This window comes from Paroedura picta, chromosome 8 (assembly GCF_049243985.1).
Source record: "Paroedura picta isolate Pp20150507F chromosome 8, Ppicta_v3.0, whole genome shotgun sequence".
Taxonomy (NCBI): domain Eukaryota; kingdom Metazoa; phylum Chordata; class Lepidosauria; order Squamata; family Gekkonidae; genus Paroedura; species Paroedura picta.
The window spans coordinates 36,139,602-36,163,154 of record NC_135376.1 but is presented as its reverse complement, the minus strand read 5'-3'; the positions used below and the strand labels follow the sequence as shown (position 1 = coordinate 36,163,154).

At 42.8% G+C, this 23,553-nt stretch overlaps 2 protein-coding genes and 1 long non-coding RNA gene across 7 annotated transcripts in view; 1 reads left to right on the top strand and 2 right to left on the bottom strand.

Moving 5' to 3' along the window:
- Positions 1–2,774, bottom strand: part of ANO7 (anoctamin 7) — a 47,137-nt gene extending 44,363 nt beyond the window's left edge. Inside the window, exon 1 of one of the 2 annotated variants that reach the window (XM_077349030.1) lies at positions 1,121–2,774. The gene's annotated coding sequence lies outside the window, so the exon portion shown is untranslated. The remainder of the gene's footprint in view (positions 1–1,120) is intronic. The other variant, XM_077349031.1, reaches the window with a different exon arrangement.
- LOC143843254 (uncharacterized) lies at positions 1,445–18,619 on the top strand. Of its 3 annotated transcripts, none has more exons than XR_013233505.1 (4): positions 1,445–1,539; positions 3,565–3,656; positions 5,406–5,499; positions 17,895–18,619. It is a non-coding gene; the product is annotated as an uncharacterized LOC143843254 (long non-coding RNA). The 3 variants fall into 3 exon arrangements; XR_013233506.1 differs by lacking the exon at positions 17,895–18,619 and adding an exon at positions 2,772–2,976 and having other exon boundaries at positions 5,406–5,675; XR_013233504.1 differs by lacking the exon at positions 17,895–18,619 and having other exon boundaries at positions 5,406–5,684.
- On the bottom strand, positions 3,640–23,181 carry PPP1R7 (protein phosphatase 1 regulatory subunit 7). 2 transcript variants are annotated; one of them, XM_077349035.1, is made up of 10 exons: positions 23,024–23,181; positions 18,613–18,735; positions 12,511–12,566; positions 11,031–11,096; positions 10,417–10,547; positions 8,693–8,855; positions 6,721–6,837; positions 5,702–5,806; positions 4,557–4,643; positions 3,640–4,024 (listed from the first exon to the last, which is right to left on the bottom strand). In XM_077349035.1, exons 1-10 carry the CDS (start codon positions 23,073–23,075, stop codon positions 3,848–3,850), a joined length of 1,077 nt encoding a protein of 358 aa, XP_077205150.1. In that variant the 5' UTR covers positions 23,076–23,181; the 3' UTR covers positions 3,640–3,847. The 2 variants fall into 2 exon arrangements, with proteins under 2 accessions (XP_077205150.1, XP_077205151.1); XM_077349036.1 differs by lacking the exon at positions 11,031–11,096.
- Between the last annotated feature and the right edge of the window lie 372 nt (positions 23,182–23,553).

Genomic DNA, 23,553 nt, shown 5'->3' with positions numbered 1-23,553 from the left:
CTGACTCATTCTTAAATGAATTAGTAATTATCTATTAAAATCTTGGGAACTGCACGCCTGAACAAATTTATTTGAGATGGGGAGATGCATGAAACCTTCCAAGTTTTAAAACATGAATGAAAGCAGAGAGGAAGAACAAAAGGCAAATGCAATGCAGTCACTTTTACAAAATACAGCAACAAAATTCCAACTATGACATAACTGTGAGGAATAAACAGACAACGGACCCCCTTGTAAAGAAAAATAACGCACCCCATTGTGAACACTGAAATGTAAAGACACATGGTATAAAGCTCAAATCTGAATACATTCTGACAGCAGGTAACCTTACTTGTAGGCATCTTAGTGGGGAATGGCAGTACCTCAAAGAAAATGTCCTTTTGGTCAGGTATGTCTTTAGGGTAAGGCTGTTTCTATGCATGTTTACTCAAGAGGTCTGTCCATCAGAGCTACTGGACTTATTCCACGTAAACACAAGTTAAGATATGTAGGTAATAACTTTTTGAATCAGGTAATCTAATCCTATTTGTAGCATAATCTCATACCAAATGCATCATTTATTATGTAGCCAGGCAACATACATGAATTGTTGGTCAAGATTCATAAGTCTGGATTTATTATCCTGTTAAAGGACCACTTGGGCAAGAAAACAGAACGCCACTTCATAAAGCCACAGCTTCCAAAATCTGCCAACAGACCACTGAGGGGAACATGCGTCAGAAATGCAGGGAAATTTGAACATTGGCTATCAGAAAGGCAGTGTGGAAAGGAAGATATTGGGAGCTGAAAGTAGACTTCAGGTACAAATTATTTATTTATAAACTGTCAAAGAGTTACATGGTTCTCCCCCCCCCAAAAAAAAACCCTCGAATTCTCTGACACTGTCCATATGCTGTAAAAACTGTGATCAGAATTGGAGATGGATATTTCTAGTCCCCATCATCATAGGAAGAGCTCATGCAGCCTTTTTGAAATATTACCCAATATCTTTTATTGGAGAAGTGCACATGACTACAATCTTATATGCATTTAAAAGTTCTGTGGACATCAAGTTCTATGGACATCCTTTCCTAGAAGAGGGGGCATCAGACTCTGGAAATCTAATCAGTTATATACTCACATTGCCCTCCTTACTGTAACTGGAGCATCTGCTAAATACTTATGCATTGCTCTAAATGTGCCTGCTTGACAAAGATCTATCATATTCTGTATTCTAGACAGGAGATTTGGGACAAAAAAATAAACCCTTCACTAGTATTTGATCAAGGCTAGCCAGAAAACCTATACCAAGGCTACACATTAAAAAAAAGTTTCTTCCAAGTTACAAGAGGCACCTTAGGTACACAGGCAGCCATCTACTCCACCTTCTGTTGCTGGCTCAAGAGTTCTGATGATCTCATCTATGAGATCATAATTGAAGCGAGGTGGAAAGACTGGCATTAGGGAAACCAACAGAGCAAGTTCAGTGCTCACCTTCCACAAGCAACCAAGAAGCCTGAAACTGGTGGGTCAAGGGCAGGCTCCTGTTGAAAGTTAAAGGTATTAGCAATGGCTTATAGAGAAGCACTACAGAACTGCATAGAAGTCAAGAATGCCTGCTTTATTTACTTCTCAAAGAAAAACACAGAAGGAAACGTATAGGAATGCTGGAGAGATTGTTTTATAGGACTTGCATTCCTCCAAGCTCTTCAAGAATTAAGTGAAGATCGGTAACATCCAAGTAGTACAATATTTCTAGTTAGGATACTTTCCCTAATACTTAACCTAAATCTACATTTCTGTATGTAAATCCTTAGAAGATTTTGAATTGATTCACCTATTTCTATCTTTGAAATGGTCTAAATGTTACCAGTCCTTTCTGCCTTTCTTTTTCGCCCCTCTTTTCTAAGGCATGAGCACTATACACTGAGGGCAGAGTGCAGAAGAGAAGTGCAGTGCTCTCAAAGAGTCGGAGTCACAAATTCTGCCCACGCTGACATGTTGATGATAGACAATAAAGACTGCAATTCCATAGATGCCATGGAGTCAAAAAGAAAGTCTCTTTATGGCCCATTATGCACGGCTGCTGAAACGGCAATTTCGGGTCACATGGAAAACACGGAGGGGGAAGACGCGAAGCACACCGGTTATGCATGGGATGGGGCGTGATGGCGGCAAAACCCAGAGTAACCGATTATGCACGCAGCGATCCTGGCGCTGCTTCTGGTTGCGCCCCGGTCACTCGGAAGCTGCGCTATCTTCCGTGTTTCGCTAACGCTGCTTTTTCGGCGGCATGCACCGAAGCTGCGGCCGGTTGCAGCCAGCACTGTGCGTTATCGGTGATTTTAGTCACCGCCATTCCACCCCGAATGTGCGTTATTCCCCCCGTGCATAATGGGTCTATCTTAAGTTGCTAAAGCAATTACAACACCAGAAATGACCACTCAGCTTAACACTTTTTCCTGGAGAAATTATGGGCACTCTCTGCTGTCTTCAGGAATGCAAGTGTGGGGTCGCAGCTACAGTACGTTGGACTTGGACTAAAGATCGGGGTACAAATTCCTGTTCATGAATTTCCCTGTAATTTCCTTCCATTCATTAGATTTTGAGATAAATGCAAATATATGAGAGATACAATAAGAGGCTTTGTCAGCTGTGAGCTTTGTCAGAAGACAGTTTTGTATGATTTGCCACCCCTTGTAGACTATTTGCATGCCTAACTGCTTCCCTGGAGAAGTGAGAAGTGACTCATGAAAGCTCATACCCTGCCACTAATATTGTTCATCTTTAAGGTGCTACGGGACTCTTGCTCTTTTCTACTGCCTCCCTGAAAAAGCCTCAAATTCACATCAATATTGGATCTCCTAATCTGCACCTTCCCTACCTATCTGGTAGTGGTGAGTTCAAAGGCTTGGCTTTCACCTGTAAGAGAAATCAAATAACCTGACCACCGCTCTCTACCACAGTGATGGGCAAAATTACAGCCACAAATTCTTAGTAAGTTTGTTCATACCCCCTCAGTCTTGAATCCAAAAGCATCAGGTGAAATTCACATGGTGAGAGTAAAACTAAATTTTACAGCATTCATGCTACAGTCTTACATCTATATGAGACGCATAGTGCATTCATATGGCACTGGCACTCCAAGTGGTCTGACAGCTTCCCACAGGAATTCAATACTGCGATCAGATGGCTGGAAGGGTAAATGGAGGCACAAGGAACAAAGGCATGATTGTGCAAAGAGAAGAACAAGGATATGAATAACTATCCATTTCAGTGCAAATATTGACAGATGCAAGCAGTAGCCTAGCTCTTGAAGGGAGAAGTGGAGACTAGTGAAAGCTGTTGGACTTTAATTTACAACTAATTGCTTTCAACATCAACAGGCAACCACTGGCTGATACCTTGCCTGTGCTCAGTTTAAGGATTAGGACTGAATAAAAGATTGTTCTTGTCTCTAATAAAGCTAACACACTTTATTATTGGACTACTTTAGGTTTAGATTATTGCTACTGCCTGTGAGCAGGAAGGGGCTTAGGGGAGCAGTGAATCTGTGATCCCTAAGAAATATCTATTGCTTTACAGACAGAAGACGCTACTCATCAGAGGATGAACTTGCTGCTAGACTGCTCACCAGGAAGAGACACTGTCACAACCAGGAAATCTCACACGTTAAGGTTTAATAATAATATTAATAATATTCAAAAACAACAATAGAGTGTGCATTATATGCAAGGTCTGATTTCAGTGCTCTACGTTGGCCATTTGCCCTGTAAGTGTCAACGGACTGAAGACGGAGGGTGCAATGTGGATAAAAGTCCCAGCTGTGACACTTTGGGAAGAAAAGGGGGGAAGGGGCAGAGGAGGCTCAGAACCGGACAAAGGTGGCATCAATTTGCCGGACGGATGGAAGGGCCAGCATGATCTTGCGTCGGTATTGTGGATCTTTCTGCAAGGGGTTTCGCTCTAGGTACACTGTTTCCAAATTCTTGGCTCCTTTCAATTCATCCAAGTCGCTCCAACTCTCAATGAGATTGTCATTCATCTGGTAAAGCAAAAGACAAACAGCAATTTATTTTTAAGGCACACCACCTTAAATCTGGACCCCAATATTGGTAAACTATTTGGATTCAGGATTTTGCAGAAATCCTGAATTTTACAGGTTTAATGGACCTAAACTGGAAAACATGGTGGGCCAAAGAACAAAAACAAACCAACAGCAGCGAAGTTACTAAAAACAGCTGAAGGGACACTCAGCTGGGGCTCTTCTGGGCGGTCCCTTTAAACTAGACTGCCCAAAAGAAGGGGCCAAGCAGCTGATCCTGAGGGGAGGATGTTTTATTATTTGTGCCTTTGTCATTTATTAATGGAAATCATTTTTACAGAAAAGTCTTGGGTCTAGATGGAGCTTGTATAGTTTTCCTGAGATCTTGTCTGAAGAATGTATTAGCTTTTCTAGATTTCTGACTTCTGACCCTGACCATTTGAATGAAACATTCTGCTACTGCAAATTTGAGAGGAAGTCTGGGAACATTTACACATTCACTAGTACAAATAATCGCTCTGTAAATGCTTACCCAAAATTCCTGCAGTTCCGTTAGATGGGAAATATTTTCAATCTTTTTGATCCTGTTGGCTGCAATGTCCAGCATTGTAAGCTTATTCTGAAACAAGAACAGGAGAAACTTTAGCCTGGGTTTCATTCTTCGTTTATTCCCTTTTATGTGCCCTTGGATTATAAGGGGCGTTCCTCATAGCATAGGTCAGCCATATATACTATACAGACCCAGGCCCCAATATGTAAACTTACAAGTTCTTGGCACTGGGATATAAAAAAGGCAAGGTAATTAATTTTGAAATGGTCAGTAGCTAAAGTAGCCTGTAATCCAATTAGGAGCTACATACCTAACAACCTCTGTCTAAGCATAACTCATCGCCCAGAATACTAATATATTGGGATTTCCACAATACTACATTATCTAGGTAAAAGCCTTATCCCCAGTAGGAGATAACAAAGAACCAGGATAAATAAATAAATAAATAAATAAATAAATAAATAAATAAATAAATTTGATTTTTTTAAAAAAAGAAAATGTTTTTGCTGCCTTTCTGGAAATCTGATCAAGACAGCTCATGAAATAAGACAATCATTTTATATATATATAACTATAACTATAACATCCAAGCCAGTGATATAAAAACCACACTGTTATGGCCTATTGTTATCTTCTGCCAACAGGTGAAAATATTTTTGCTTTATTTGAAATTCCCTTATTGAAGCTCCTTCCTTATGTTTTAATTGTTGTTATGCATACACACAAGGGTGGATGTTTAAAGTTGTTTTTAAATTTTTTTAAAACATTTGCCCCCTTGACAACTCAAATTGGGTGGAAATGTGACATAATTAAAAAAAATATTTCTATCAGACCATGAACACAGCATTCCAAGAGATGGAACCCCTCTGTTAAACCTTCACTGAAAGAAATGCTTTGGCCTGGCACCTGAAAGACAGCAAGGCAGGTGAGCCTCACGGTGGAGCAATTTCAAAGGTACCACCATTGGAAAGAAATTCATCTTAAGCTATTAGCATATACTGCCTTCCTGTTTTCTACCTCTTCACTCAATCCCATCTTGTACTTTTAGGCTGTGTGTTATTATCAAGAGCTAGCACTGAGGCATTTTTTTAAACCAACCAACCCCTCCATCCCAAGTAGCAGCTTACAGTGTTTTCCAGACCCTCAATGACTTCTATGCCATTATGACTGAGGTACAGCTCACGCAGATTCACCAGATTCTGCAGTCCTTCAATCTTGGTCAACCGATTGCTCTAGAGGAGTCATAAAACTATATTAAAAAGTGTTAGAACCAGAAGTCACTGTTAAGGAATATACAAATCTCTACTCAGATGATCCAAACCCAAGGCCCTTGGGCTACTTTTGACACAAGCTTTTGCAGTTATGGTATGTTTCCTGGAGTTTCCTGGAGTTACCTCAGGAGATGCACATATTTGAAAACATTTAATGTGCGAAATATTTTTGTGCAGATGGCTCACACACGACCTACAGAATTAGAGTCAGATGCCTGAATAGCTGCTGTTGATCATGCCACTGCTAATGATCATGATGCAACAGGCCACATGCTACAAGTCACAAATCATCCAAAAGTTGTACAGTATCTCATTAGCTCATGTATATGCCAAGCCTGGAGATTTTCACCTATATCTTAAAAAAGCAGTACAAGGGGTGGCACCAAGTTAAACTGCAGAAGGTCTTTCCTGGTGAGTTTCACAGAGGACTTTCCATACAGTGACGTAGCAAAGGTAGCTATGGCTGTTATCCTTCCTGTTCTAATATTCTATTGACACATAACATGTATTTTTGCTCTCTAAAGAGAGGAACAACCTAATCCTAGTTCACGTGCTATTCTATAGCGTAGTGTAGAAAGCTGACATCTATTCATTTGGCAGACTGTTGGAACAACTCCCTCTCCTGTTGTAAAAGAAAGAAAAATGCACACCAAATAACTACTGCCAAGATTGGGGGAGGGGAGGAGGAAAGTCACGCAACATAAATTTAAACAATGGTTCTTTGCCTACATTTATAGTTAAAAATCAGTACCAGAATATTTGTGGCTTGAATTTTTTTTTTTTTAAAGCAAGTTCTGCAGAGCTTTCATAGTAGCAATTAGATGTGTTACATGATACCCCTGTGAGAAACACAATGGAAAGCCTAGGCATGGTACCTGTATGCTGAGCACTGTCAAGTTTGTTAATGCATCCAGGTTCTGGAGTTTGGTGATTTTGTTCTTTCCCAGAAAGAGGCTGTCCAGGTTAGTCAAAGTATCAATATTCTGAATTTCCTGAAAAAATGATACGACAAGTGATATTACAATCTTTGCTTGGTAAATAAACATGTCATTAAATTATAATACCAGAAGAGGAGCACTTAAGCACTGTGTCACGGACCCTACTCCCCTGCCCCCCCCCGGGACTCTTCTGTACTGAGATCATTGCAGCCAGCTGTCTCAACTGCTATCCTGAAACTTCATACAAATGAAGAGTCACTACTGATGTCCTACACTGCCAAAGAGGGAAAGGGTGATCACAGGGCCCTGAGCTGGTTCCAAAAGGCTGGTATAGAAATTTAATAGTAATAAATTTATTATTATTAAGTGCCCCCTAACTCCCCTTCACATGATACCTGTACTGGTTGAGACTCAGGCATCATGTTTTGAACCAGTTGAAGTCACCGGGTCAGTATCAAGGAAAGCCCTTCATACAGTGAATTACAGAAGTCTAGCCTAGAGGTGACTGTTCCAGGGATCACTCTGGCTAGGTCAGGGGCCAAGAGATTGTTGCTCCTGGTGTAGGTGGAAGAATGCCAGGTGGGCGACATTTGTGATTTGGGCCTCCATTGACAAAATAGGAGTCCAAAATCACACCCAGGCTCCTGGCAGAGGTCAGAGATGTCAACTGGACCCCATCAAGAGCCTGATTTGTCACCGTCTGTCTCTTAGAATGCTGGCCCAGCCAGAGGATCTCCATCTTGGCTGGATTCAATTTCAGCTGACTCCGTTTGAGCCAGTCTGCCATGGCATCCTGCCACCTGGCCTGTCAGTTCAAGAAAAGTGAATTTCAAATTTCAGTATTTATGACTTTCCAGAGTATGTAACAAAATTCTGTAAAAAAAAAAACACTGGGTCAATTCATTCAGAAGCTGTGATAGGCTGAACCCATTAACAGAAGGTGTCTTGTTAATAATTCACATTCCAGGAATCCACATGCAACAATGAGCTTGCAAGGTTCTGAGGGTAAAGCCATTGTGAACAGAGGAAAAATTATCTGTGCTTTTAGGGAAATTCTCCAAAGCAGATACATAAAGGCTGAAAAGCTGGGAATGCATGCTATCTATCCAACAGGTGGACTGAGTCTGGGTTTGAGTTGAAGGATGTTGTTGTTGTTAGGTGCGAAGTCGTGTCCGACCCATCGCAACCCCATGGACAATGATCCTTCCAGGCCTTCCTGTCCTCTACCATTCCCCGGAATGAAATTCCTGAAACATTCTTCAGGCTCTGGTGCAATTATGATGGTTGGGAAGCATAGCTGTGTACATGCCACCTCCTCTTCCCACTGCATCCAGGCCCATCATTGGCCATTTTGGGAGGGGGGTAGAGGATCAACTTGGCCATATGGAGTCATATCACCTGCTAAAGGTTTAACAAATTTAAAAATTATATTAAAAATTAATTAATTCCCACCCATTCAGGAAATCCTTCCAGGGCTATCAAGAAACCCAGAGTTTCACAAAACCCTGGTTGAGAAAGCCTGATCAAATTCAATGAGTTATCTAATTGCACTCAGAATCACACATTTCTTGTGACTTATCAGATTACCCTATTTTTCATTACCTTGCTGCCTTCTCCCTTACTGCAGCCTCCCCCCCCCCCCCCCCCCAAGCTCTGAAACCCTGTCTTTGTTCTGGCTCAGCAAATTAAACACATTTCTTATACTTTTCAAAACCTTTGTCCTGTTTTGTAATTAAGGTGTCTTTATTTGGATCGCATTTTTCTCAGTGTTTCTTTGGCTGTGTCTGAGTCACTGCTTTCCACACAGTTACTCTGTAAGTAAAGGTTAGTATTCCTCCCATCCTTTTTGACGTGAGCCATTTACATAAGAAAGATTATTACCAAACCTTATCGAGAAGCAAATACCTACTCTGATTCGATTGGATCCCAGCTCCAACATCTGCAACTGTGGTAGGCTGCTGAGGTTCTCAATTTTGCTGATTTTATTGTTGACCAGGAAGAGTTTCTTTAACTGAGTGAGATGATCTAGCCCTTCAATGGTCCGTAGAATATTAAATGAAATATCCAGGATCCTATCAGGAAGCAAATAAAATACCGCATTACACCACACTTCCTCCAGGGAACTGAAGGTGCCATACACAAGGGTGGTTTCCATTTTATCCTCACTATGTTTGGTAGGCTAGGCTGAGAGAATGACAGGCTCAAGGTGACTCAATGAGTTCTGCAACACAAGGTAGATTCAAATCTGGGTATTCGCAGTCCAAGACTAAACCTAAATATGCCACTGCTGTGACATATATATAACTAGCTTCAAGGCTGTTCCTAAGAACGGGCCTTGAAAGGGTCCCCTCCCCTGGCCCATGGCCAGGCAGCTTGTTGGCTTTGGGCTGCAGCTCGCAGCCAGATCAAGTAGGGCGGGTGGGGGCTGGGCAGTTCGTTAGCAGGCCGGGAGGCCCTTGTCAGCAGGCCCAGCCTAGCAGGCCAAGAGGCCCTCGTTAGAGGAGGCCCTCCACCACAATCCTTTGCCCAGGGCCTCTCCCCTTACCTGCTGCTCGCTCCAGGCACTGAGGCATCTGAGAGCAAAGAGGCTGGAGTCCACGGACGGAGGATGGGAGCTGCAGGGGCAAGGGCCAATCAGGGCAAAGCTGGCTGTACCCTGATTGGCCCTATTCCAACTTGGACAGCTAGATAAATCCCACCCCCTAGGCTGTTTCATAAATATATAGAGGAACAACAAGGGATAAGGATTAGATCTCAGTGGGAATTACAGTAGTACATTGAAGTCCTTTGGTGGCCCACTGGACACCAGGAAAGCTGCAACACTCTCTTTACCAAGAGAAATCAAAGGAGGGCACTATGATGCAATACAAATAAGATCTGTAAATAATGCCCTCATAATGTTGTGAACTGTGTACATAGTTCTTGACAGGCAGATTAAATGCCAAGAAGGCCAGCTGGGAAGAGGCAAAGTGGGTGGGTGTGTGAGAAGTGGAGTGACTCTGAGGGACTGAGTATGAGAGAGTGAAGCATTATAATTGGACAAAAGGATGTAACTGAAAGGGGATAAATACTGGACAGGCTGAGGAGAGAAAAGAGGAAGATAGGGATTGTGCTGTTTTTGTTTTTAAAGGAAATCATCATAGGAAGAGCTAGTACAGATAGGCAAGGATATGTAAAGCATCCTCCTCCCCATCTCATTATGCTCTTATGTATGTTCCCAGCTGGAAAATTTCTGGGCCAGGAGAGAAGAAGTTCAAGTACATGGTATCATGCCAAACTCTAATCTGTATTAAACCAGGAGTGACCAAATACTGACAGGGGCTCATGGTAATTGTAGTCTATGGATACCTGGAGAGCCACAGTTTGGCCACCTAAGTTATGGTTAGCGTACAGCATGGATCACTATGACAGCTAAACTGAAACCATTATGCTGCATATAGTATGGTCTTGCATAAAGCTGTTATAGGACTGTTTTATGACCCAGCTTTTACAACTAAATAGATCTATGTTATCGTAATGCTTGCCATTCAGACAGAGGTGATTGAGGAGTTATCTCTGGGAGCCACAATGAAAAGAAAGCTGGATGTATTCTCTTAGAGTGCTCAAGTGACCTCTTCTTGTCCAAGTACTCACTCAAGACCTTTCAGGGCTTCCAAGTTCTCAATCTTCCGAATCTGATTGTCATAGAGATCCAGTTCTCGGAGACTTTGCAAGTGTTCAAGGTTTTCAATGCATTTAATCAAGTTCTGACGGAGACAGAGAGTCTAGTGTGTAGAGAAAAAATAAGGAGGGGGAGAAATGATATATGGAACTCAGGCGAACTCACAATGGCATGTTTAAAGCTTTGAAAAGATGTGTTTTGGGGTACGGTTGGTACAGGTATTACTTCTGCTTCCCTCCCTAATCTGTTACTGCTTTGTGGGTCTCTCTCCTTCTTTGCCAGAAGAGAGCACCCATGGCAGCCAGACTGCCCTACTATGTGTTCCCAACAGGGAAATCTCAGGACCAGACTTTTGCCATTACACAGGATTTATGTCCTAGCTGGGAAAACACAGCAGACTGTTAATCCTGCTCCCCACAGCCTCTCTACTATACATGCAGCAGAAATAGCCCTTTGCAGCATTTCTCTAGCCAAGGACATATAACAAAGTACTGTTGTGTGCACTCTGCCTGTCTCATGCAGGGGTGGCGGTGCTATCCCACTCACCTGGAGAAGGTGAAATGACAAAATTTCTGAATAGCCTCACCTTCACTTTCTTTAGCACCTCAAAACCCTCTATCTTCCCAATTCGGAAATGATTCAGGTCAACATCCTGAAAGAAAACAACCATAAACCACCTTAGTGCTCACACAAAGATTCTTTTCAGTATTACGTCTACATCAGCCTTGAAGGCTGACCCCACTAAATCACAGTTTGCTCAAAACCCCCACTAAATGATAGTTGCATTTAGTGCCAGGAATGGGTGACCTCTGTTGTCAAGATAAGAAGACAACCTTGAGGTCAAAGGCATTTCCAAATTAACTGGTTAAACAAGAAATCAATCAGCACCCTTGGCTTATTTGGCCTACAGGACCCAGACTTCTTCTCACAAAAAACATCTGTGTGGAGATGAACAGGCCCTAGAGTCCCAGAAGACAGCAGAGAATCCCTTCTATGAAGGCTAAGCAAGACTTCCCCTTTACCCCTTCCTTCAAGAGCACATAATCTAATCTGCAAATAAAAAGGGAAAGGAACAGCATACTCCCTCACTACAATTTGTATAAGGATTGACATTTGGAATTAGGATTTACAAAGACTAACATGCAGCAAGCAGAATAATTAATTTAGATGAGCCTGTAAAAGTGCATCTGTGCATATATTAAGTGTTTCCAAAAAGTGTGTGTGTGGGAGACACACAACCCTGCATGAGAAAGGAAACTAAAAAAGGATGGAAGAAAGAAAAAGAAAGTAAAATGTAACTATGCATGGAGTACAAATGCACAAAATAAATCAGTATATAATGTAACAATGCAACCAGAACTGCTAAAATATAATTTAAAAACAATAATCCCATGGGTCATTATATAAATACCTAATCCCAAACAGTTGCCTTACCAGAGGTGTTCAATGACAGGAAACTGGAACCTGAGTGCTCAGTTTGACTTTTACCACTGAGGAAGACCAGGTGCCGAAATATGTTTGATACTGGTTCTTGCATATGGAGACAATATACAATTTTAATCCTGTATTTATGTACATGGACATTTGTCTTTATATTGGACACATTGCAAACTTCTTGTTGTGGTTATACTACCTCAATCCAGCTATCCGAAAGTGTCCAATCTGAAAAGCCATGCCTGGTTCTATCTTGGGAGGGATGACAATGGGGCAAGCACTAAAATGGCATCAAATAGCTCTGAAAATCTGTTAACAGCCCATATGGGCAACTTTTAGGACTGAGATGATCCTACTGCCATGCTACATAGCTCTTTTTCAGACTGCTGTAATGACACAGGGACACATTACTCAGCAAGTCAAGGAAGGCCAATCTACCAAGTCAATCTACCAAGTCAAGTCTTTTCCTTACTTTTGAAGATCTCTGCTCCAGTTTTGAAACTGTTGTGGCCCACCTCCTTTGAATAAGAAATTCTATGACTTTCAAGAAAACAATGAAAGGTTGCCAGGACTGTCAAAAAACCCCTTCCTGAGAATTATGTGTTACCTTTTTGAATATGCCATTATATTACCTCAGCTTCTGGGTCCAGGTTAATTGTCTCCATGTCCACCGGCGTCTCTGCGTCAGCTGCAACACAGTAAGTACGCTCGGCGTCAATTCAAGCAGCACATCAAGTGAAAACCAATCTGTAGAAAGCTCTCCCACAGGAGAATGCATGCCTTAAGGGCAGAATAATTTAATTTCTTCAGACATTACCACAGCTATGCAAACCTCAGTTTAGTCTTCTCAAACTAATGGAAACCTCATCTCTAAGACATAGTGATAATGATATATAGGAGCAGAAAAAATTGTAAATGTACCCATGGGAGTCCACAACAGCACACTAAAATAAATGGTGTCAGGTCAATGGCCAAGAGAGGCCGTATGACAAAAGGCTGGATCCAGACTGAATTTTCCAGGGCCAGATTGGAACTGTCTGTTTCATTTGGGTAGCAAAACAGCCTCCTGCCTCCTAATGCAACCCCCTGAGCTCCATGGGAATCCTGAGAAATGAGCTGGGTTGGGGGTGGGGCTACAGAAGAAAATGAGATTTGGTAGAAATGGCTAATTAGTCTAGGTCTGAAGCAAAAGTAACACATTGTTAAAAAGTACAAATATTGTTATCAGAAAGATTTTTCACCCGTCTCCGCCATCTTATTCTTCCACTAGAATTTAAGCCTGCTGTAAGAAAAATACAGTGGGCGCTAGCGGGCAGGGCTGTAAGGCGGGCCCAGGAATAGCTGGGCCGCGTCTGTGATGCGGCGAGACTGTTCCTGGGGCCGGGAGAAGGAAGGCGGCCACCCGCCCCCCAGCTGCGATCTGGGGCCTTCTCCCAGCCTCGGGGACAACCTCGCCGTGCTGCTGATGCGGTGAGGTTGTCCCTGGGACTGGGAGAAGGCCGCCGCCCACCCGCCCGCAACCTTCTCCCGGCCCCAGGAACAGACACGGCGAGGTTGTCCCCAGGGCTGGGAGGTCGCTGCCTGCTTCGCGGCTCCTGATTGGGCCGAGTTTTTATCCCGAACAGGGCTTGCCCTTTCTCCTCTCACATTGCCCTTAGCATTTATTACTACCGCTCCGCAGGAGTGATTTACAGATGGTAAAGGAGAAACAGCCTGTTTCACTTGGGTAACACAACACAGTATTTGCTAGATGAAAACAATAGGAAGTTTATAGCTGTTGTGTTAGGGTTCACTTTTTCCTTAGAATCAACCAGAGGCTTTGGGTTACTTGGCAGGTAGAAGAAGCTGCTCTGAAATAAAAATCCTTGCAGCTCACTGCAATTTTTTCTCCCTGTGAGCAGGGATAGGCCTCAGAGATTTGTACTGAATAATTCATACTTGCTTTCCATTTGGCAAGTAGGTGGATGCAGTCCTTTTCACACTACTGAGCAACATACAGAAGGGCCTAAGTGCTCCAGTCCACAGCATTTGCAGTAACCCATTAAACAATTCACTGTTGTCCTCTCTTGAGCAAGTATTTTGCCTTCTGAATGACCCCACTTAGCCTCCCCTTGCTACACCTGATAGCTAGAACTCCCTTCTATATTGCCTACATGGTGTCTTTTCCCTCTTTTCAATCCTTTCCAGCAAATGCTTTGGCTTCTCTCTCACAATATGTCACAAACTACTAAATTTTTCTATCCATCTTCTCCTTCTGAACTGTTTTGCTCTTGTGGGCAAGAGATGTATTAGTGGAACAGGGTTTGCTAGAAAGGACTGGAAAAAAAGAGAAGAGTCACTATATAGGCATTATAGAAGGGAGGTACAGCAAGGGGAAGCTAAGCGAGGTCATTCAGAAGGCAAAACACTTGCTCAAGAGAGGACAATGGCATTTGCATGCCTTTCTATTTTGCTACTCTTTCTTCTCCCTATTGTTTACATATATGTTTTATTCTCCCATGCTTCAAAACATGGGAAGTGAAACAGACAGTTTAACGACTGCCATCCCAGGTGAACCCTGGTCGGGAGAAAGGGGAATCCAAACTGGCCAGTTAGGGGAAATTCTGGTTCAGTTCAGGGGCTTCCCCAAACTGGAATTGTTAGGTACCTGCTCATCCTTATCCCAAATCCCTGTTCTGGGTCTGTTCTAATGAGCCCTCATGTTTGTGCTCAACATTTGTTACCTAGAAAATCCTGGGTTGTCTTATATAATAATTTATATAGTCATACCTCGGACCGTCAGGCCACTGAAAAAATACTTGTGCATGTTGAAACATGTACAGCCATGTAAAATAGTCCCTTTACCCAGCACACATTTTATATTTCGTACCTAGAAAGAATTCTTTGATACTCTAGAACTGTGGTTCTCAACCTTCCTAATGCCGCGACCCTTTAATACAGTTCCTCATATTGTGGTGACCCCTAATCATTAAATTATGCAAGTGTTCTTTCATAGAAATTAAACCGAAACTGACCAATGGTGTGAAGATCCATTGTTTATGATTGTATATAAATTGGTTAAAAATTGTATATAAATTGCCTTCAGGAGGAACAGCAACAGTGGTGGTGCCCCCCCCCCCAGCCAAGCTGCTTGCCCTGCCACAACCCGTGAAAGGGTCGTTCGACCCCCAAATGGGTCCCGATCCCAAGGTTGAGAATCACTGCTCTAGAACATATTAACAAAACCTGTGCATTATACTAGCTTGTCTGGGATGAGTGTGTGTGTGTGTGTGTGTGTGTGTGTGTGTGTGGGGCGGGAATCCACATTTTGATTTCCTTAGGACAGTGTGTGATTTAACCATTCAGGATGCCAATGGTACCTTCCATAGGGCTTGGGCAATTGGAACTGGTAATAAAATGGAAGGTGGTCTAGCACTATTCATCATTTTTCTGCTTTGGAACCCCATAATGTTTTGGGTATTTTAATGCCTTTGTTGTTTTTATTCTCAAATCACTCTGCAGACCACCCACATGTAGTTCAGAGGCTGTTTAAGCAGATGTATACAATTCCCATGTTGCATGATAAGAGGTATTAAATGCTCTCCAGTCTAATATGATTTTACTCAAAAAGTCAAAAACTAAACGCAATGTAAAAAAAGATTCTACCTTGTATAGTTACAGATCATATAAAACATGATTTCAGCAGGTCAAGCAGGATCATCGTTATTTGAGCTAAAAGGCAGCTGTGGAGCATGAGCTAGTCAAGTTCCATTAGCGGTTCCTGCCCTTGAGAGAGGACCTTAAAGTACCACCCAGCTGAGAAATAGCTGGAATGCAGCTTCGCTCATGAAATCAGCTAGCGAGACAAGGGTCTGGTGGAAGCATCAGCTATCTATCCTGGAAAGAGGGCTACTTTTTCCATGGAGATAGAAAGTAGCGTTAGGGCAGAAATGCATTTTCTATTCTTGGACACGCCAGCTAACAAAAAAGCCCGTGCAGAGCTGTTCTACATCTTGACTTAATATTTTATAAATACACTAAGCACTGGTGTTGCTTAGATTTGAGTCTGAAGGTATAATGGAGCGTGGGGTTCCAAAACTACCTTTACAGTCTCATGGGAGTATAAAACACATTATCAGCCTGCTCACTTGCAAGTATCTTCTATGGATCATAAAAAATCATGAGGGAGTTAACGGCCAAGCAACATTACTACTTTCAAGAGACAGGCAAAGACATCTTTTTGATTAATCTCAGTATGTGACACAGAAGAACCCTTCAGAACGTGCTTCTGTCTGGTTCAGCCCACCTATGGTCCATTCCTTATCTAAATTCATAAGGAATTTGGCACACAGTTAACTCCATTCCCCTCTGGTAACTCAGGCAGACTAACGTGCTACCATTAAAAGATCTAAAAGAAACTGTCCTTTCTTAATCTCTCCCCATATACAAATCTCCCCCCAACATATCCTTTCATCCAGGTAGAATACTTCCCTACCATATCTCTCTCACTGGTCCTTGTCTCTTTCATTCTGTCACCCAAAGTACCTGCACCATCCACCCACACTTCCCTCACTCCCAACTAACATTCTTATTTTTTAAACTATTTGTCAACAGTGATGTCAATTGCGCCATTTTATGGTGTTATCTACAAATGTTATATGCATTATGTCACACTCCCATTCACAAAGCAGGAGGCCTACTCTGCATACAAAGTGGATGCCTCTCCATGCCCAAGGGGCTCCTCTATCTACGTCCTTTTCTTGCTTGTCCAGTACATTGATCCCAGAAGGATGTAAATCCTTGTTTCCTCCTGTGATAATCATGTAACCAGTCACCTAACAAAGGACTGCTTGCTAACATAAAGCTTCAGAGGAAAAAAAAATAACAACAAGCAAAAGGAAAAACATTTCTGTAACATTAACCATACAGCACTTTGTTTGCTATTTCTCTATATTGTATTTATAGTCCGCCTTTTTCACAGGGACTCAATTACACATAGTCAGTCAGTACAATCAACAAAATGGGACACTCAACAACCGTGCATTACGATTTTAGAATCACCAGAAAGAACTGGAGAATAGCATACATATTGACATGACACATTAAGTAGTTCAGATACACCTACACCTGTATACACCTACAGTATACATGATACTTTATATGAAATAAATGATATTTTATATGAAATAAACTAGAATGTTAAAAACAGGAAATCACTGTTCACACAATACTAGTATGGCTGACCATTGTGTACTTCTCAGTACTATAAGCTTGAATTTAGCTTTTACCAATTACAGTTCCATCATGTTCAGCTCTTTTCAACAAAGCACATTATATGCTGGATACAGAACTGTCAGCTGTCACCTTGTATTACCAAGAGATTAATGTTGATGTTACCGAAAGCCAGTGGATGAAATAGGAACCCAAAAGTTGATACATAAGACAAGCTAAACTGTTATATCTTGTAGTAGTTGAAACAATTTTAAATTTTAAAGTGTGTAAGAAATGTTATAGTACAATCCAGACACAGCATACCAAACTACCTGGATTTTAAAAGTAATGCAGCCAACAGTTTTTATTTATTTGTTACCAAGTTGCAGCTGACTGATGGTGACCCTCTATGCTTTTCAAGAAAACAGACATTCAGCTGTGGTTTGCTACTGCCTGCCTGGTCATACCAAGCCAGGATTTCCTTGGTAGTCTCCCATCCACATACTAACCAGGGTTGACCCTGCTTAGCTTCTGAGATTGGCCTAGCCTGGGCTATCCGGGTCAGGAGGTCAATAATTACAGACCCAGTATACAGAAGTATCACTGACAAACACAAAAAATACTGCAGCATCAAAAGTCACATCCTAAAGTCTGATTGCATAAAACACCTGGGAGGGTAAGATGGCAACAGATAAACAGCTGATCCACTGTTTTTGCTTTCTAAATTTATTGACTGAACCAGGTTTTATCTGCTCTGGATGACAGGATTGTTTGGACTCTTTGGTCTACTTGGGATAACTAGGTTGCTATCTCTATATTTCGTTAGACTAGCCAGCTACAATCATCATCTGCTGCTTCATGAAAGAATGGTGAGAGAACGGTGAGCCAGGAGTTCCTGTCTCACAAAGAAGTGGCTCCCAGAATCTAAACATGGGGAAGAAAAAAAGGACTGAAAAGGAATGTGGATATGTATTCTCCACCAAAATTGGCTCAACAACTGCACATCAACAACTTGCTAATGAGAACTCTAGTAAGTGGACTTGCTAATCTGCCCTCCTCTAACAAGTGCTATGCTTGGGATCCAGATGAGGGGCCAGTTAACTAGCTATCCCCAGCAAACCCACCCCCACATTCTTGATGAAATCACTGGGGAGAACGGAATGACACTCAGCCATCCCCCTCAAATTCAGAAGGTAGTTTTTTTCATGAGTGGGTGGTATGATCAGGATTCTCAAAGAGACTGTTAAACTCATAAAAGACCACCAGCAAAACTTTTGTGGCTATTTTCCAACAACTGAACTCTATTAATGAGAAGCTTGACAGGCTCAGGCACAACTTTAATGCCTTAAATGCAAAGATAAAACACCTGCCTCCTAAAGCTTGGAGTGAGATGAGTTTTGGTGGGCCTCCCCAGTAATGACACTTTAATTGAAAAGGTCCACAGTCCACAAACGTGAGGCTCCTTCTCTTCCTGACCTGTTCATGTGTATGACAGTTAGATCTTATGCAACATGTGAAAACCCTCTTCCTGAACAGTATTTTACCTGTTGAATTCTCTCCATTCTGTTCATCCCTTAAACTCTGTTGACTGAGGTCTGTTACAATGCAAACGGTTTGCTTCTTCCCTTCATCATCTCCTGACTCTTCAGATTCAATTCGTCTGTCAACTTAAGGGGGGGGGAGAGAGAGCAATTAATATTCTTCAAGGAACAAGATGGTGGCATAAAGACCCAGTGATATAAAACAAGGCAAATAAAAAACCCAACAAGCTGAACCAAGTTTATGCTGGATAAGGCTGTCCTGAAATATTATGATATGGAGGGTTTTAAGGATCTAAAACTGCATTCTGAACAGAGCCCCAAAACAATTGGGAGCCAGCACAGGTAATACAGAGCTGGAGCTATATATTCCAAACAGCCCATCAGTAACTTTGTGACTCTATTCTGGGCCAACTGCAGTTTCCAAACAGTCTCCAATACCAGCACTACATACAGTGTGAGATTGTTCTTTGTTCTGGATTTCAGTGAGGTACGGGTGACTGTGGCAAGATCTCTCCAGTCTAGGGAGGCATGGGATGTGCAGTAGGGTGCCATAGGGCTCAGTACCAGTTCCAGTACTTTTCAACATTTTTATCAATGATCTGGATGAGGGGATGGAGGGACTACGCATTAAATTTGTAGATGACACCAAACAGAGTAATAGTTCAACGGGATCTGAACATGCTGGGAAAGTGGGTGCATGAGAACAATATACAATCAGTAAGGATAAGTGCAGAGTTCTACATCTGGGCCACAAAAATGAGAAGCATGCATACTGGATAGGAGACACACTTCTGCCTAGCAGTGTGTGTGTGAACAAGATCTTGGAGTACTTTTGGACCGTAATCTAAATATGAGCAGGCAGTGTGATGCTGTGGTAAAGAAGGCAAATGCAGTCTTGGGCTGTATGAACAGAAGTATCACATTGAAATCCTGCTGTATACTGCACTGGTCAGACCGCACGTGCTCTCCTGTGTAGTTCTGGAGGCCTCAGCTCAGAAAGCCCGCAGGGCTTTACGCTCTGTGGGGGCTAACCTACTGGTCGTTCCCGGCCCCAAGGAAGCCCGCCTGGCCTCGACTAGGGCCAGGGCCTTTTCGGTCCTGGCCCCAACCTGGTGGAATGAGCTCCCGGAAGAGCTGAGGGCCCTGCGGGAATTACCAGTATTCCGCAGGGCCTGTAAGACGGAGCTCTTCCGCCAGGCTTATAACTGAGGCCGGCCGGAAAGATCAGCCCCCCCCTCACAAACTGGGGGTAGAGAGCGTCACCCCCCACCGTAGATGAGGATGCGGAGAGCAAATGAGTAGGCTACGCCATCGCTGTTACAATTATTGTAAATCATTGGTTTTTATTGTCATTTTATGGTTTTAGGGGACGGGTTTATGTAAGCCGCCTCGAGCCTTCGGGGGGAGGCGGGGTATAAATATAAATATAATAATAATAATAATAATAAAAAAGGATGTGAACCAAATTGAGAGGGTACAGAAGAGAGTGATGAGGATGATCTGGAGAACAAACCCTGTGAGGAAAGTTTGAGAGACTTGGGAATATTCATCCTGTAAAGAGGAGAGTGATAAAGGACATGATTTCTCTCTTTAAGTATTTGAGAGGTTGTCACTTAGAGCAGTGGTCCCCAACCACCGGGCTGCGGCCTGGTGCCGGGCCGCAAAGGCCCCAGCACCGGGACGCGGCTCCCTCTCCCCCCCCCCCCACGAGAAACTTTTCAGGCCACAAGCAAATCGGCTGCCAAAGCGGCCAATTAGCTTGTGGCCCGGCAAGCTTCTTTTTGTGGGAGGGGGAGGAGATGGAAGCAGGGCCGCCGGCGCAAAGCAGGGACACCGGATCGCCCCCCCCCCCACCGGTCTGCAGCCTTAGAAAGGTTGCGGACCACTGACTTAGAGGACAGCAGGATGTGGTTCCTGTTGGCAGCAGAGGATAGGTCCCACAGTAATGGCTTTAAACTACACGTAGAATGGTACTGATGGAATTGCTGCCTAAGGAGATAGTGGCAATGTTTTAACAATGGCTGGACAGATACTTATCATGGATGCTTTAGGCTGATCAGGCACTAAGCAAGGGGGTTCGTCTAGCTGACCTGTATAGCCCCTTCCAGCTCTATGATTCTATGTAGCTGCTATACCTGATGAAGCTAGCCGAACGTAGTCTTGGCCAGAGATATCATTTGGATACCCAGCAATAGTTCCAGTCCAAGAGCATCCTAACTTTAAACCTGAATTTTAAGGAGCACAGCTCATGTTACGAACAGACAATATACCTGCTATCAGGTATAAGCAATAACACATCTGTCCTGTTAGGCTTCATTTTTTTCACCTTTCTCTCCGTTACTGATACCATAGACTAGTTCAGGACTTCCACAGCTTCTCTATAAACGAATGAAACCAAAACAGAATCTTCTCCATAGTAATGATAACAAAGCCCTAGATCTCTGGATTATCTAACCAGTGATTTCATGTAGAAGTAAAATGGGAGACAAAAATTAAACCCTGGAGAAACTCACACTGGTATGCTACAAAATAATTCTAATCTACATTATTGTAGGTTTGTTTAAGAAGAGGACCAATGTAGTCTAATGATCAAGAGCATGATCTATGAACTAGGAAATTCCTGGCTTCAGTCTAAATTTAGATGAGTCATCAACTACTCTAGAGTCTAGAGGACAAGGAAGTCCTTTCAGCCTTTACTTCCCAACAGTAATAAAAGAATAACAATAACAACCTTATATTGCAGAACTATTTTAAGGGTTTCTGATACATACATGAAGCCCTTAGAACCCTTAGGAAAACACTACTATTATGTTATCCGAAGAAGAACTGGTGTTTGTACCCCTCTTTTCTCAATCCTAAAGAATTTCAATGTGGTTTACAACTGCCTACCCTTTCTCTCCTCACAAGACACCCTCTGAATAGGTGGGGCTGGTAAAGCTCTGAGAACTGTGACTGGCTTAAGGTCACTCAGCTGTCTGCATGTAGAGGAGTGGGAAATCAAACCCAGTTCTTCAGATTAGAGGCCATCACTCTTAACCACTAAACCAAGCTGGCTCTCTGAAGAACAGGACCAGCAATGTCTGTGAAAGATACTAAGGCATTGCCATTACTTTTAATGTTTTCTGGACTTATGTCCTGCCATAGGAAACCAATTCAATTACTGGACTAGTATGACTGAAATTCAGTATACAAGCAGCAAGGCAACATCTGCAAAATAACTAGTATATATAACAGACACATCATGCCCTTCCATTTTTACTGTGGTCCTGCAAGAGATTACAGAGCATATTGTGTGTCATGGTCACTGCCTTGTTACATCCCTCAACAAGAATCTAGAGGATCAGCAACAGGGACTCTATGCAAAATTTGCTGTCAGTGCTTTGTCAAGATATTTGACAGAGCATCTACAATGATGTTTATACCTAACCATATACCACCAGGATACCACTGATCTTTTGGATTCAAAGTATGAACATTCTCATAATTCATGAACAATCATTATCACATACAATCAGCTCAACTTCATCATCAGTATCTATAAAGAACTGGTGAACATCGAAAAGTCAAGACCAGGCTTGTCAAAACTTTCTTCAGTCACCACACAAAGGTATTCATGCTACAAACAATCCATAAAACCAGTAGATATTACGTTGCCAACAAATAAAAAAAACTAATTGTTCTCTTTTTAAGGTAATACTAAGAAGCAAAAATGGGACATGAGGAACCAATGACAGAAAGCGTATGCTGAATTCTGAGGGAAATGAAAGGTGGCTTGATTTCAGTAAGCCTGTAGAAACATAATGTAGTGATCCTATCAAGTATGTGGCACTCCTGAATAAATATGGATGGAGAGAAGCAGACAATACACTACTAGTGTCAAGGAACCCTGTGGCCATTCATTTGAATTGCTAAAACATAGCGCCACGAAAAACCTCTTGTTCCCCAAAGATTTGTTTAAAATGACTGCCACTTATTTCATACCACCACACTCACAAAATAAATTCTGATATATCATGCTAAGAACATAACTGATATCTAACACCACAGCTCCAAACAGTCCTTTTTAAAAAGCGAGAAACGGAGAGCTACCAGGAGGGGACATAAAGCAAGTATGTATCTGGGGAGGTACTGGGAATCAAATGGGCTTCTTCCCCTACCGTCATAAGCCTCGCCACAGCTTCCCCATCGCACCAGCCTCCCATTGTGCGTGCAGCGCTTCCTCCCTCTAGCACCCCACCGATTGCCCTCCAATACAGGGGAGCCCCCTCCACAGCGCCCCCTCCCACGTAACGACAGCATCCACGTCTCCTCCTTAACCCCAAGCACCATCATGGTGAGCACCGCAAACCAGCTCTAGCCCGCCTCAATCCCAAATTCGGACACCTCCCGTGTGGCCTCGAAGCGAGCCTCTCACCCTCCATCATCTCTTGCGCTCCCTCCCCACTCTCCGATTCAGTCGTCGCCATAATGCTTTGCTCCCTCTCCCCCTTCCGGCATCGGACGCAATGGTTGGGACAGCCAATGAATTAGTCGATCGGGAGTATCCCTCCAGCCAATCATAGGCTGAGCTCCGCCGCAGAACCTCTCAGGGGAGTTCTTGCGCCTACGCTTAGCCCCGCGTCGTCTTGGGAAATGTAGTCCTCCTGAGGAACATGGGCCGGTACCTAGTCATGTAAATATTTATTGATGAAACATAAAATAAGCCGAGTGTAGATACTGCCGGCATTACATCTTAGACAGTAGTACTGTCATAGGTACATTGCCAAGCCTGAATTGGAAGGGAAAAGCCAAATGCTTCAGGAATGTGAGAGATTAAAGAGGAAAAGAATTAGGACTCAGGAGACAGAGCAACTCCCCCCACCCCGAAATTTGAGTCCAGTGGCACCTTTAAGACCAACGATTTATTCAAGGCGTGAGCTTTCGAGTGCAAGCACACTTCCCCAA